The sequence below is a fragment of the Miniopterus schreibersii genome, assembly GCF_964146895.1.
Source record: "Miniopterus schreibersii genome assembly, chromosome: 16".
NCBI classification, from domain to species: domain Eukaryota; kingdom Metazoa; phylum Chordata; class Mammalia; order Chiroptera; family Miniopteridae; genus Miniopterus; species Miniopterus schreibersii.
In genome coordinates, this window is record NC_138116.1 from 12455519 (window position 1) to 12471800 (window position 16282).

At 36.1% G+C, this 16282-nt stretch overlaps 1 protein-coding gene across 4 annotated transcripts in view; it reads left to right on the plus strand.

The window, feature by feature from the left end:
- USP32 (ubiquitin specific peptidase 32) overlaps positions 1-16282 on the plus strand; it is a 103288-nt gene that overhangs the window by 15417 nt on the left and 71589 nt on the right. For all 4 annotated transcript variants that reach the window (XM_081162140.1, XM_081162139.1, XM_081162141.1 and 1 more), the window contains exon 2: positions 10909-11036. In XM_081162140.1, coding sequence (XP_081018266.1) covers positions 10909-11036 — 128 coding nt within the window. The remainder of the gene's footprint in view (positions 1-10908; positions 11037-16282) is intronic.

A 16282-nucleotide genomic window follows, 5' to 3' on the forward strand; every position in this document is an offset into this window, starting at 1 on the left:
AGGTTCGATTCCGGTCAAGGGCACATACCTGGATTTCGGTTCACTCCCAGCTTTTAGTCAGGGTGTGTGTGGGAGGCAACCAGTCAGTGTTTTTTTTCCTCCCCCCCCCCCCCCGCCCCTTCTATTCTCTCTGAAAGGCAATGGAAAAAATATCCTCGGGGAGGATTTAAAAAAAAATTAACTTTCACATGTTGAAATAACTTTCTTTTTTCTTCAAACCATAAGCTGGTAATGCTGTTGTCTGTTTACCTGAGTGTTTAATAAACAGTAATGACTTTCCCCCCTATGCTTGTGGGTGAACTGTTGCCATTTATGCCATAGTTTACAGTTAGGTACCTATCTGAAAGTTGTGATTAAGAGTTTAGAATGAGAAGAATATATGTCATTGGTATTAGAAAATTTGAGCTCAGAGAGCTAATAAGGAACAATATCTAAAATACTCATGAAAATTAAGTATTTTTGGTACATAAATCTTCTCTACAAGAATTTGAAGCTCTTAGATTTTATTATAATTGTAATTTAAAAATTTCAGATTAAAACATTTATCGTTATCAGGTTGGTGTGCACCTTCTAATCATAAAGTATTGGTAAACACTCTTGAGAAAATATAAAACAAGAACTTGGTTTGGGGAGCATTTGAAATTTTGCTCCCAGCATATGTGGTCAATTTGGCTCAAATAAACTTATTAAAAACAAACAACTCAGTTGGTAAACGTGTGAATTTCTTTGAAGAAGTCAGAATTGTCCACACCTGACTCTTATATCCTGATTTTTTCAGAATTGCTTTTGGTATGAGAAGGAGTAACGTGCAGGTTTGTCAGATATTACATGTTGTTACCATTAATAGTGCTGAAAACGACATTTTTCCTGTCATCTGTTAGGTGTTTGTAGCGGTTGCCAGTACATCAGTTTGTTTCCAAAGTATTTCTTCCCAAATGACAGCAGTGTTGAAAATAGAGACACTATATGTGGTTTTCCCACCAGTTTTCTAAGAAGGATGTTTAAACATTTCAATTATTTCTCCCTGTATGGAGAACAGATCTATTCCAAATTTCATTAATATGTTTTCATTTGACTAATACCTTTTTTTGTTTCCAAATTTCATTAATTTGTTCTAAGGTGATTTTTTTGTAATGCCTTTCAGCAAGGATCTTAGTGACACATAAGAATAGGTGAATTCTCATACAACTATAGGAAAAATTTCATGATTTCTTAATTAAAAGACAAGAAAATAACTTTCAACTTGAATTATGGGTTTAGCTAGTACTAGTAGTAAAATGTAGGTGATCTGACTTTTAATTCTGTAATCATTTGATGAATATACAAATCTGTGTAGTTATTTGTGGCTTTCTTTACAAATTGAAGCCTAAAATACAAAATTTGACTTTTACATGGAAGCTGAATCTCATTGAAGGACTGGACTCTTTTTATTTGCAAACATATTAGTGAATAATAAAGTTTCTGGAAAAGTGAGGTTTGGGATATATTGTGTTGTAAAAGACTGCTTTTAAAGCAAAATAGAGTGGAGGTAAGAAATGGTTTCAAACTTACGAAAAATTTTAAGTGTGATTGGCTTAGCATGTTTTGGGCAATGGTGGTAAAAGAGAAATTTCACTGTTTCCTTTAGGGAACCTGAAAGCTTAAGTACTTGTCTATGAGGCAGCCTTTCCCCCTGCCCGCCTTGCCTCTCAGCCTCCCTCCCTTCCCTGTCCCCTCATTCCTTTCCCTCCTTGCTTTTTCTCCCTTCCTCTGTCCCACCTCTCCCAAACCACAGATGTGTTATTCTCATCTCATAAGACTATTGTAAGAATCTTGTGAGATAGTGTCTGTGAAATTGCTTTTTAAAAAGTAAAATGCTAGGTTAGCTACAACATTTAATCTTATTTTGTTTAAGGTTAAAGGCAGTGATGATAACCTATCATTACATTTTGGTTAGATTTGCAAAGGTATTTGGGCTACTAAATGTCTTTGACTGACACCTCTCACCCCCCAGGAGAGTACTTGGAAGCATATAGTTAATGTAGTTGAACTGATGAGTGCCATGTTGCTGATAGCTCAGAAGTTTATGAACCAGGAGAATGACTAATTTGTGTGTTTGCTGGAAACAAGTGAATGAACCAGAAAATTTTTCACCAACATATGTTAAATAGTCATTTCGTTATATTATGGAGAATTAAAAAAAAAAGCTAATGAATACTTAAAGGCATTCTTTCCATGACATTTTTAAGACTCTCCTGTAGTGTTTAAGTATACTATACAATAGATTCCTATGGCCATAAACTAAGTGAAGTCTCCTTTTGATTTATGTTCTTATGGGCAGTTTTCAAAGACACATTCTTTCTAGAAAGTATTTGAAGTTATTAACTATATTTGGCATGCTTCAGAATGAGCTGTTACTCTTAGTAGAAGAAAACTCGTACAACTTCCATTTTACTCCATTTGTGCTCTTGAGTTTATAAGTTGTTACTGGTTTATTCATTAACAAAGTAGCTTTGTTGTCCAGCACACAGATTCCATTCATATTATTTTTTCTTCACATTTTTATGCTTGTTAATGAAAAACTAATAGGAAGGAGGAAGCAGAATTTTCTATTAGACTAATTTTTTACGCAGTGCAGCAAAGCTCCGGGATCCTGGGGAACCGAAGTAGTGGCAGATGGTCCAACCTGATGCTCTGCAAAGTTAGGAAGGTTCGTTTTGATTACAGACATTAGCAATATGTGAAATGAAGATAGGGAGCCACAATCTATCCTGCAGCCTGCACTAACCATGTGTGTTGTGGTAAAGCCAAGAACAACTCTGTATGGACATAGTAGAAGGGATGACTAGATCTAGTACTGTTTCTAAGTTGTGAGGTTCTGACCTATAACTTTTTCTGATTGCCTTCTAAACATTTCTATATATTTCAAGTAGTCAAATTGCCTTTTTTATAGTACTCTCTATAGATATCCAGATCTCGTTCAGAGAGATATCGTCTATTAATGTATTTAGAACTTAACTTTGTATTCTACTCATGCCAACTATAATGTAATCATCACTTGTCTGTTTTTTGCCATTTTCCTGTCTGTGTCATATTTGTAGATTTTTCTTTGTTTCTGTCATGGGATTTCTTTTGTATTCTCTTTTTATGTTCAGTTAACTGTTTATATTTTACCCTTTTCTTTCTCTCTAATAGATATTTCAGAAACTTTGGAGGAATGATTATTTTTGGCATTATCTTCAAAAGTGATATTTCTATGTTTTAGTTTAGAGACAAAACAAAATATTGTGAATGTATAAAGATATGTGAAAATGTCATTTTGGTAGATTTGTTCACTGTCAAAGATCAGATTTGTACTATTGAGTGATTTAATGGGGTTAGAGAAACATTGGATTACGGTTTTGTAAATCTAAGAATAAGTCTAGTTTTAAAGTACTCTATAGATTTATTTCTCTGTAGAAACAATGTTGTAAATGATGACTAGATTTATAGGGAACTGGCTTACAGAAATTTAAGCCGTTGGTTAGCTGAAATACTGTGCATTTACAATAAAAAAGTAGTAGGGACAATACTGTGGGAATACCAGATGAAGCACAATAACAATAAAATTGAAAAAGCCGTTTAAAAATGTATATAAACGCTAATGTTTATAGGTACGGAACACCCCTGCTAGGCCAGTCACCCTTTTCAGATGCAGCCTCACAGTGTTTATCAACTACTATTAGACACATAGAGGGATAAGAGTATCCTTAGGGAATTTTTGTCCATTTGTAATGAGCTGATGAGTTGTCAGTAAGTCAGATATTTGTACTATTTTGGACTGTTCCTACGTATCAGGCATAGATTTATTAGTTTTTCATGTCGTAGAATCTACTCTTAAATCAGCCTTCTTTTGCTCAGTATAATATTCAAGTTTCACCCATGTTGCTATGTGTATCAGTAGCTTTTTCCTCTTTATTGCTGAATAATGTTCCGTAATATTAATGTATCTTAATATTTTTGTTCACTTGTGCATGGACATTTGGGTCATTTCTAGTTTTTGGCTATTATCAATGAAGTTACTGTGAACATTTTGAAAAAGTGTTTTGGGATCATATATTTCATTTATCTTAGATAAATACCTTAAGAGTGAAATTGCTAGGTTATAGAATATATATTTGTTTAACTTAATAAGAAACTGCTAAACCTTTTCCCAAAGCACATATACTATTTTGCATTCCCACTTGCAATGAATAGAAGTTTCAGTTTCTCTATATCCTTGTCAACACTTGGTGTTCTCAGCCTTTTTAATTTTAGCCACTTTAATAGTTGTAGTAGTATCTCATCAAGGTTTTAGTTTACATTTCCTTGATAACTAATGAAATTGAACACATTTTCTAATGTTTTCTCTTATAAAATCCTCATTTAAGTCTTTTTTCCATCTTACAATGGGCTCTGTGTTTCTAAAACATGCTTTAAAGGAAGATTAGAGATTCTAGTTTATAGAACAGATACTAGGCCAGCTTCAGAATTTCCAATTTTGTGCCACTTGATGAAAGATTACAAATATGTGTGAGAGTTTAACCCGTCCACTTTGCTTTGTCCCGTCTTAGAGAAAAAACTCTTATGATACCATTTAGCACTAAATGCATATATTCTGAAACTCTGATGGAGTTGTGTTCTCAAGGTCACTAGTGGCAAAAAAAAACTTGGTGGTTGTAGGCTGCCTCTTGTCTGAGATGTTCCCATCTAGGATGTTCTTTATTACCTACCCGAAGTGGCTTTGCAGTAGTTTTTGCTATAGGTGCCCTGCCAGAGAGACTTTTTGTAGGTAAATTCACTTTAGATCATCTGTACCAAGCACATTTATAAATTAATACTGTTTGTGATGTCTTTGCTACATTTGGTGCTTTCCTTCTGTGTTTGGAAATTCTTGCCCTACTTTGGCAGTGAAAAGCATGTCTCCCAGTGTTTACCTCAGTGGTTATCCTCTGATTCAGATGTTGTTAAATTTTTATCCATGCCTTTGGAACCAAACTGTTTAAACAGCAACTCCTTTCTTTTAGCAAAAATCTGAATGTACGATACTGCCTTGGCTCTATGAGAAAGTGGATGAAAAAGGGGCTCTGCAATAAATCTGACTGAAAGTACCCTCACAGGCTAATTTCATCATACATTCCTAGCTGGGCAGATGATGGTGGATAGTCATGCTCCATGTCTATAAAAAGGTCTACTTTTGTTCAACTTATACGTGCTGTATATGCAGTCACAATAAGATAGTTTTTGAGGGGGGACTCCATTCATTTAGCTTTTATTACAGTATATTTTAATAATTGTTCTTATTTTTTTATTGTTGTTAAGTCTCTTACTGTACTAATTTATAATTTGAATTTTATCCATAGGTATGTGTGTATGGGAAAAAGCAGTATATATGGGTTCTGTACTATCCATGGTTTTAGTCATTCACTGCGCGCCTTAGAGTTTATTTCCCAAAGATAGTGTACTTTTATTCTCCTTTCAAGGACTATAAGTTCTAATGTCTTCATAGGGCTCTGCAAAAGCCATTTATTTTTTATTTAAAAAAAAAAAATCTTTATTGATTACAGAGAGAGGAAGGGATGGGGTGAGAGAGTCATTGATTGGCTGCCTCCTGTGCGCTCCCTATTGGGGATCGAGCCGAGGAGTAGAACCTCAATCTCCTAGAGTGTAGGTCAATATTCAACCATTGAGCCATGCCGGCCAGGCTGCAAAAGCCATTTAAATGAGCTTCTCTATCTACATTAGAAAGGAGTGGTTGGCCTGTTTATTATCTGTACTATAGAAATTGTATTAATTTGCTCAGGCTGCTATAACAAAATACCAAAGACTAATTGCTTTAAAAACAGAAATTAATTCTCACAGTTCTGGAAGCTGAAAAGTCCAGGGTCAATGTTCTGGCAGGATTTGGTGATGGTTCTCTTCCTGGCTTGCAGGTGGCCACCTTATCTCTGTGCCTTCAAGTGGCCTTTCCTCTGTGTGCCCAAAGGAGGAGCAAGAGAGTAAGCTTTTAAGCTCTCTGGTGTCTCTACTTAAAGGATGCTAATCTTATCCAATCATGACTTCACCCTTATGATCTCATTTAACCTTAATTACTTCCCAACTCTTAAGTACAGTCCCACTGGGGGTTAGGGTTTCAACATATGAATTTTGGGAGACAGGTACATTTAGTCTATAACATTCTACCTGTGGCCCCCTAAAATGTTCTCCTTGCATCAGAAATATATGCATTCTATCCTAACAGCCCCCAAAGTCTTAATTCATTCCAGTATCAACTCTTAAGTGTGAAGTCCATAGTCTATCATCTGAATCCAGATTTGGGTGAGACAGGAGATACATTCATTCATCCTGAGGCAAAATTCCTCTCTAGCTGTGAACCTGTGAAACCAAGTTTCAAATATAATGGTGAGGCAGAATAGAATAGTCATTCTCATTCCAAAAGGGATAAATTGGAAAGAAGAAAGAGGTGACAAGTCCCAAGCAAGCCCAAATCTTAGCAAATCAAATTCCCTTAGATGTTAGGTCTCAAGAATAATCCTCTTTGGTTCAGTGCACTGCCCTCCAGGCCCACTGGGGAGGCAGTGTATCTTCATGGCTCTTTGGGACAGCCATGCCCCCAGGCACTGGGATATGGCCTTGTTCTTGAGGCACTGGGTGGCATCCTGGTTCTCCATCCCTAAACCAAGGAGACTCTACCTTTTAAAACCAGCCCTGCCTTCTGGGCCAGTGGTGGGAGTGGCATTCCTGCCATCTCTTAATCACCTTTGCAGTCAAGCTTCCCTCTCCTTGAAGGATATCGCTTGTTTGTGCATAGGTAACTCTGTTGTCCCATCCTGTAGGATCCCAGAAGTCTTGATAGTCTTTTTTTCATTCTGCCCCCCCCCCCTTTTTTTCTGTTTCCTTTAGTTCCAGCCGGCAGTGTTTCTGCTGGTATAATACAGTCTTTATTCCTGGCTTCTGTTGAGGTGATTGATTAAATTGATGGTTCACACCCATACTAATCTTATCAAATAGTTTTTCAGCCACACCTTTAGTGTTCTCTTCAGAATAAACTGTCATTTTTTGCAGTATGAATACGCTGAGAAATTTCCAAATCTTCAAGTTCTAGGTCTTTTTCTCATTTTACTAAAAGTAATAAGGAGAAAACAATTCTTCGACACTTTGTTTAGAAATATCCGCAGCTAAATATTCAGTTTCATCACGCAAAGGTTCAGCCCAGTTCTTAGCCACTTTTTAATAAGGATCTCCTCTCTTCCAGTTTCCAATAACATGTTCCTCATTTCTGTGAGATCTCCCCAGAATGGCCTTTGATGTCCGTATTTCTACCAGTAGTCTCTTTACAGCAGTGTAGGCCTTTTCTGGCATGTACCTCAAAACTCCTCTAGTCTATACCCATTACCCAGTTCCAAAGCTGCATCCACATTTTTAGGTATTTGTTATAGCACCCATTTCTCAATACCAAACTTGGTATTAGCTTGAGCTGCCACACAAAATACCAAAGTCTGGGTGGCTTAAACAACAAGTTTTCTTGCAGTTCTGGAGGCTGGGAAGTCCAAGATCAAGATTCTATCAGGGTTTGGTTTCTGGTGAGAACTGTCGTCTTGGCTTGGAGATGGTTGCTTTTTCTCTGGATTTTTACATGGCCTTTCTTATGTGTGCATGTGGGGAGGTGGAGGGTGGGGTACAGTGCAAGCTCTCTGATGTTTCTTATATGGACACAAGACTATCAGCCCTGCCTGTGTAACCTCATTTTTCATAACTTCAAATGCAGCCACACTGGCCATTAGGGCTTCAACATATGAGTTTGGGGAATGACACATTTAGTCCATAACAGACACGTAAATGTTAAATATTCAAATTCTCCTACAGACTTTATCTTCATCAATGACACAGTTACACCTTAGAACTAAGCAGACATCTAGAAATCATCACAGATCCTTTTTTCTTTTTTGTTGTCTCACAGCTAATTATTCATCGAAACCTGTTCAGTCAACTTTAATATCTCTTAAATCTGCCTTACTTGACCTCCCTTTTAGTTTAGGCCTTCATCTCTTGTCTGAACTAATGCAGTAGCCTCTCAAGCAGTCTTTCTGCCACCTGACTCTTTTCAACACATTAACACCAATGTAAGCATAAACCTGATTGTTACTTCTAAAAACTCAGTAATAGTGTAGTCTCTTTCCATATACTTTTACCTGATACTTCTATCAGTTAGGATTAAGTTTCAATGTATACTGAACAGAAAATAAATAAGATACAGGGTTTTACTTTCCTTACACACAAATCTAGAGATAGGAGATCCAGAGGTGATATGGCAATTCCATGGTCATCTAAGCTTTTCTGTCTTTTTAAATTTTTAAAATTGATTTTAGAGAGGAGAAGAAGAAGAGACGGGGTGGGAGGGAGAAAGAGAAACATGGATTTGTTCTACTTATTTATGCATCATTGGTTGATTCTTATATGTTCCCTGACTGGAGATTGAACTCATAACCTTGGAGTATTGGGACAACACTAACCAACTGAGCTATCCGGCCAAGGCTAATTTTTACCAGGCTTGATTCTATTCTATTTTTCATCTTGCCTAAATTTTTATTTTTTAAGGTTTTCAAAGTTTCACTTGTACAGTGAACACCTTTATGTACTCCTTGTCTACATATTCACCAAGTGTTAGTCTGTTTATTTTGAATAAATAAAAAATACTGTTTATTTTCAGTAAATATGGATTGTGGTAATATTTTAATGTCTGGTTCTCTATTTTGAGCATATACAATAACTTATTAAATTTGTCCTCAGTTGATGGGCAGTGCATCTTATAAATGCTTTAAAAAGCTTATTGTACATTTTCTTGTTATAAATGAATAAATAGCTGTTTTTTAAACATATTACAAAGCAGTTTTTCAAATAATTTGTAACCAACAGTGTATGTGATTATTAGTTTATACCCCAGTGATTGATTTACTTGTCTCCTCCACTACACTGTGAGCATCCTAATTTGTTTAAAGCCATTAATGAAAATTAGGCATCTTGAAGAAATAGGTAACCCAGTAGCTGAAGTAGTTTCTTCTCTATTATCATAATTTATGAGATGAGTTTTATTGTTTTTCACTTTTGTGTTCCTAACAAGGAAAAAATATTAGTGTTGTAGGGAATGTTAATATGAGTCCACTTTTTAATGAATTAAGCATCTAGTTTCACACTTTGGCTACTTAGTAAAGCATTAACTCTTACTGTATTATCATTGCTCAACATGTTGTTGAACCCATGAACTTTCCCTTCCTACCACAGACACTTAATGAATGACAGATAATCTATGTGCCAGGCACTCTTTAGTCTTTATCTTGCTGGTCCTTTCTGCCGTACTTGACACTGTAGACTAGTGCCTTCTTCCTCTTCTTTGGAGACCACAGTCTTGTTTTTCCTGTTCTAACTATTCCTATCAACCTTCTTGAAGTATTTTTCCCCCCTCTGCACACACTATAGGAATTGATTTCTTCCAGTTTTGTCTCTGTCTCATTGTGTTTCTTAGTCATGGTGGTAATTGCCACCTATATGCTGATGACTCCCATTAAACCTTTCCTAATTTTCTAAGCTTTACACTTATAATTGTAAAAACCCAACGGAGCTCCCCAAGCTTCCTCATATTTGATGTGTCCTTACCAGAATTTTTCATCTTTATCATATACTCGTTTTCTTACATCCCCTTTCTACACGATAATGCCATCTTTCAAATTTCTCAAGAATAAATCCTGAGTATTATTCTAGATTGCTTTTACTTTCAATCAAGGTCCAAGTTCTACTGACTTTTCCTTCTAGATATTTTCCAGATTTAGCTTCTCCTTTTCTTCTTGAAGTAGCAGTCTACTTTTTGCTTCCAGGTTTGTTCAGTTTTCTACACTATTGGTTGAGTGAACTAATGAATTTTATCTGTGTCCTGTTTCCTGTCCTGGAGTTTGTATCTGAATTGTCTCTTACTGCATCCCTTCCTTATTATGACAGAACAGAATCTCTATCACTCGGTCAATGACTGCCTCTCTAGCCTTATCATTTATTACTCCCTGTCTTGTTTATTTTGTTACAGTAATATACAGTTCTTCATAAGCTCTATACACCATTTTACTTGGAAACAAACTTATCTCTGCTTGGCATGCCCTTGTCCCGTTTGCTTGGATTAGCCTTTTATGTAATCATCTTCTCTGTCCAGAAGTCTTTCTTTTCTCCCAGCATGGGCTAAAGGTATCATTTCTGTGTCTCCATTGTGATCATTATACTGACTGAATAGCATTAAACTGTTCATTTTTTTTCTTTGTAGACAGAGATTGTTCTATTCGATGAAAAAAATCTTCTGTGCCTAAACGGAAGCAATGGCTCAGTAATCATTTTTTGATAGTGAATATCTAAAAATTTTAGGTTGTTAGAATCACCTATTTATAGGTTACTTTCTCTGTAAATGATGACAAAAATCTAAGCTAAACTTGGGGCTACTCTCCACATGGATAGGTGTGTGCTTAAGGAGTACAAATAGTATAAATTTTATCTTAAAGGAAAGGAGTGCATTGCTGTTGAAAGCATATTAATGCCAGAATCTAATGCCGTTTAACTTACCTGCTAATTTGAAATACTTGTTGCCTCTCCCCTGCCCCTGCTTGAAATTTGTATGTATGATGTTCTGTTGTTTGAAGATAGTGGGTTAAGAATTTTCATATTTATTTTCTAGATTAGATTTGAAAATATTAGAATTATAACTAAGTATCTTTGGGTTTGTTTTAGTTATCTGGGAAGAGAAGTAATATTTGCCAAATTTTATTAGCAACTGGGTTGGAAAAAAAAATGAAGATTTTTTTTTTTTTTTTTAAATGAAGATTTTGAGAGATTTCTCTTCTGGTTTCTTATCCATCTTCTATTTCTGAATTGCAGTTACAGATATAGAGCTGAAACGACTGAAAGATGCCTTCAAGAGGACCTGTGGACTCTCATATTACATGGGCCAGCACTGCTTCATCAGGGAAGTGCTTGGGGATGGAGTGCCTCCAAAAGTTGCTGAGGTAATCTCTGTGTTTTAGGTTTTCCTTTGAGATAGTTATTCACCAGCCTGAATTTTTGAGGGGCCTCTTGGTCTTAACAAATTTAAACACCCTTCCCTCTTTATTTTTCTTGCTGAGTAAGTAAGTAGGTCTTATTTTAGATGTCAATATGCGTGTGTTTGTAGAGGCCAAATGAAAATACTGCAGAGCTGCAGTTCTGCTTCCTTTGTACTTCTGAGCTTTAATAGCCATGATTATAATCACGAAACCATTTGTATGACTGGCTTCTTATTCTTTTTTAAAATTTATTCTATTTTTTAGTTTATTGATTTTGAGAGAGAGTGGAAGGAAGAGGGAGAGGGAGGGAGGGAGGGAAGGAGAGAGAGAGAGAAACATCGATGTGATAGTTCAACATCTATTGGCTGCCTGCTGTACATGCGTCCTACCAGGGATCCAGCCTGCTACCTGGGCATGTGCCCTTGACTGGGAATCGAACCAGCAACCCCCTGGTGCACGATGCCTAACCAGCTAAGCCACACCGGCCAGGACTGGCTTCTTATAAACTTCATCACTCTGACATTTTTATGTTGGGATTATATTTTATAAATTTTGTATTAAAGAAAACCTTTCCATATAACAAAAGCTAATTAAATTCTATAAAATTAAATGTTATAAATGAAACACTAGCTTACTGGAACTTGTAAAGGCTTATTTAAATTTTACTAAAGTTTTTAGGTACAGCTAAAATGTGCTAAGTTGAGCCCAGCTGGGTGTGGCTCAGCAGTTGAGCATTGACCTGGGATCCAGGCAGTTGGGGTTCGATTCCCAGTCAGGGCACATGCCTGGGTTGCGGGCTCGATCCCCAGTTGGGGGTGTGCAGGAGGCAGCTGATCAATGACTCTCTCATCATTGATGTTTCTATCTCTCTCTCTCCCTCTCCTTTCCTCTCTCTGAAATCAATAAACATATGTTTAAAAAAATTTTTTTTAAATGTGCTAAGTTGATATAAATACTCTCTTTCTAAAAATAATAAGTCTACTATTTTATAGGTATGTTCAGAGATATGCATTATGTCATTCTAAATGTGAAATGAGAATAAAATTAATAAAATGGAAAATTATAATAGGAATTTTAAGCTTGGTATATTACATAGAACCTTAATTCATCATTCCTAATTAGTGACAATTTCTATTCTAACCTGTGTTTTGTGTTTTTGAATCTTGTCACTTACATGCTATAGAGATTACATTTTTGTGTGTGTATGTGTTTTAATCTTCTTTGGTGGGGATATATATTGCATTAATTCTTTTACATGTATTCTGGTATAAAATTATGTACTTTCTTGTTCTGTCATTATTTCAGTTTTATGACAGGGTTAACTCTTTTCCTGCTAAAACTCACTGGGTTCTCTGTTTCAGTATGAATTCATCTTTCTATTTTTATTTATTGATTTGAGAGAGAGAGAGAGGGAAACATTGATTTGTTTTTCCTCTTGTTTATGAATTCATTGATTGCTTCTTGTACCTGCCCTGACTGGGGATCAAACCGGAAGCCTTGGCGTATCGGGAAGATAGGACAGTGCTCTAACCAATTGAGCTACCCTGCCAGGGCTACCAGTCACCTTTTATAAGGTGTTAATTAGAATATGAAGGCAAAGGTCATGGTCAGGAATGTGGAGTCCACACTGGGTCCTCTGCAGTGGTGGTTGGATCACCGCTCATGTTTAAGTTCCTTATAAGTAAGGCAGTAGTTGAAAAGCAGGTAAGCTGCCAGCACCATAGAAACCCCAGTGACTTTCCATTTCTTCACATACTTGTTGTAATACCAGCAGTTACATCTGAAACACTGTAGCAGTACCTTTAGGGGTGAAATCCTGCATCAGTATCCAGTTTGGCAGCTCTCCTATTTTGACATCCCTGAGTCTATTCTTCACTGGTGGTGTAACTGAAGCCATCTTGTAGTCTGGGGTGTCCATAATCTTTTTGTCTTAAATGCTTGTATAATATAAAAATTTGGAATTTAGAATTTTTCATTTTAGGATATAACTGGCAATTTAATGAGATAATGTAAGTTGCCAGTTACAGGAAGGAATTTAAACCAAGTCCATAGTAATTAATATAAGACGCTTCCAAATTCAACCTCCCCCCATCTGAAAGTAGAGTGTTCCTAGTAAGAAACCTTTTGTAAGCCAGAATGGCATAAAGTGAAGAAGCACTTGTCTTAGGATACGTCTTGTTAATAGATACACAAAGCAAATCAAGGTAAAGTACAAATGCTTACAGATACAGTTTGGAGCTATGGTGGCTCGATGCTGAGATGCTGAGTGTGGTTTCTGATGAAGGAGTTTGGCAGTGCCACTCTCACTACTTGGGGTGCTTGCTGCCTCTATAATGACTTACTGTAAAACAAACACTGGTTGCTATTTTTGCTTTTGCCTTTTTAAAAAATATAAAATTCTCTTCAGATTTCTTTCAGTTAGTGAAAATAGCTACTAATGTAGGTCTTCTGTAAAAGTGAAGTGTTATAAAGCAAACTTTCTAAGGGAGGTGCAGGTGGGATACCTGTATACACTGACTTCAGCCTTTTTAAGTTAAAACTGTCAGATTCAGTGTAATTCATGGTCCTGGAAAAAACTTACATGAGAATATCTAACTCATACCTATGGGTCATATCTGAAGGTTTACGTGTGTACATCTATACACCTATAAAATGATAACCATTCAGGTCTTGGTCCATTTTTTTAGTTGGGTTGTTTTGTTTATATATTCTAGATACAAGTTCCTTATAAGATACATAGTTTGCTAATATATTCTCCCATTCTGTGGGTTGTCTTTTTAGTTTCTTGGTGATGCCCTTTGAAACACAAAACTTTAAAAGTTTGATGAAGTTCAATTTACCTGTTTTCCTTTTATCACTTGTGTGTTTGGTGTTGTATCTAAGAAACCATTGGGTAATCCAATTCATAAAGATTTACTTTTCTGTTTTCCTCTAAGAGTTTTAGCTCTTATACTTACATCTCATCCATCTTCTGTTAATTTTTGTGTATACTGTGAGGAGTCTAACTTCATTTTTTGCAAATAGATCTCCAGTGGTCTCCTAGGACCATTTGTTGAAAATACTAGTCTTGCCACTCTTGGATAATTTCAGCTGAACCCAAAACTGGCAATAACATAGTTATATATAATATAACATAGTTTGCAGATGTTACAAGAGGTACAAATAAAAGCAATTTGTTTATTTGAAACCAGACCTTTCCCTCAGAGTTGCTGTATCACGGTGAGAGACTTTGGTTGTTGTTTAATATTATATGCTAGTTACTTTATTAGCTACTTTGCAACTATGTCACTTAATACTTTGAACAACCACATGTAGCTGGTTTATCCTATTAATGGGGATGTTAACTTTGAACACTTAGTTAAGATTGTATTTACCTAGTGAATTCACAATTTTTTTTTAAAAATATATCTTTATTGATTTCAGAGAGAGGATGGGAGAGGGAGAGAGAGAGATAGAAACATCAATGATGAGAGAGTCATCAATCAAGCCCACAACCTGGGCATGTGCCCTGACCGGGAATCGAACCCCGATCGCCTGGATCCTAGGTTGACGCTCAACCGCTGAGCCACGCCCTGCCGGGCACAATTTTTAAAAATTTTTTTATTTCAGAGAGAGGAAGGGAGAGGGATAGATAGAAACACTGATGAGAGACAAGCATCGATCGGCGGGTCCCTACATCCCTCCTACTGGGGATCGAGTCTGCAACCACTGAGCAACACCCGCCGGGCAAATTCACAAATTTTTATCTGACAACTCATTTAAGTAATATGACATTTGTCATGATGCAAGTACTGATGTGACTTCATTTTTGCCTTAGTTTGGTCTCTGTTAATGTGGTATAGCTTATGAGGACAATTGGGAAATGCATATCTTTTTCCTTTTTTATACTTTTTAACATGTTACATTCTCATGGTTCAAATTTTTAAAAAGTACAAAGGACAGTGAAAAGTTTCCTTTCTACCTCGTCCCCTAGCCACCTAGTTTCCCTTCCCTGAAGGAAGGATGTTACCAGTTTTTTATATATCCTATCAGTTACGATGTATCTTATAAGTATGAATTGTAATATTTACTCTTCTTTTTAAAAATTGCCATTGTAGCAGTTTCCTTAGGTTTCTAAAATACTTTTCTTACCTGGAGTTTATAGTATCTAACTTTTGGGGATTCTTTTCTTTTCTCTTTTCTTTCCTTTTTTCTTTCCTTTTCTTCTGCAAGAACATCTAAGTTCTACTCTCTTAACAAATTTGAAATATATAGCACAGTGTTATCAACTGTAGTCACTATATTTTTACTTTAGATCCTCAGACCTTTTTCATCTTACAGCTGAAATTTTATACCCTTTTATGAACCTTTCCTATTTCTCCCACCTGCCAGCCCCTGGCAGCCACTTTTCTACCCTTTGTTTCTAAGTTAGACTTGTTTTTTTGTGTGTGTATTTAAAAAAAAAGATTCCACATGTAAGTGATACCATGCAGTACTTGTCTTTCTCTGTCTGGCTAATTTTACATAGCATAATACCCTCAAGTTTTATCCATGCTGTCACAAATGGCAGGATTTCCTTTTTTCTTTTGTTTGAGTAATATTCCATTGTGTATATATATATATTACATCTTCTTTATCCTTTCATCTGTTGATGGACACTTAGGTTGTTTTCATATCTAGGTTATTGTGAACAATGCTGCAATGCATATGGGAGTGCAGGTATCTCTTTGATATCCTGTTTTCATTTCCTTTGGATATATGCCCAGGGGTGGGATTGCTGGATCATATGGTAGTGCTATTTTTAATTTCTTGAGGAATCTCCATACTGTTTCCCATAGTGGCTGCAGCAATTTACAGTCCCACTAACAGTGCATAAGAGTTCTCTTTTCTCCACATTCTCACCAACACTTCTCTTGTCTTTTTTTTTCAGCTCTATTAAAATATAATTGACATATAGCACTGTATAAATTTAAGCTGTGCAGCATAATGATTTGACTTAACATATTTCATGAAATGTTACCACAATGAGTTTAGTTAACATTCATCATCTCATATAGATACAAATATATATATATATATATTTTTTTTCTCCTTGGGATGAGAACTCTTAGATTTTATCCTTTAAAAAAAAATTCTTTGTCTTTATTATTTCAGAGAGAGGAAGGGAGGGGGAGAGATAGAAACATCAATGATGAGAGAGTCATTGATTGGCTGCCTCCTGCTCGCCCTCT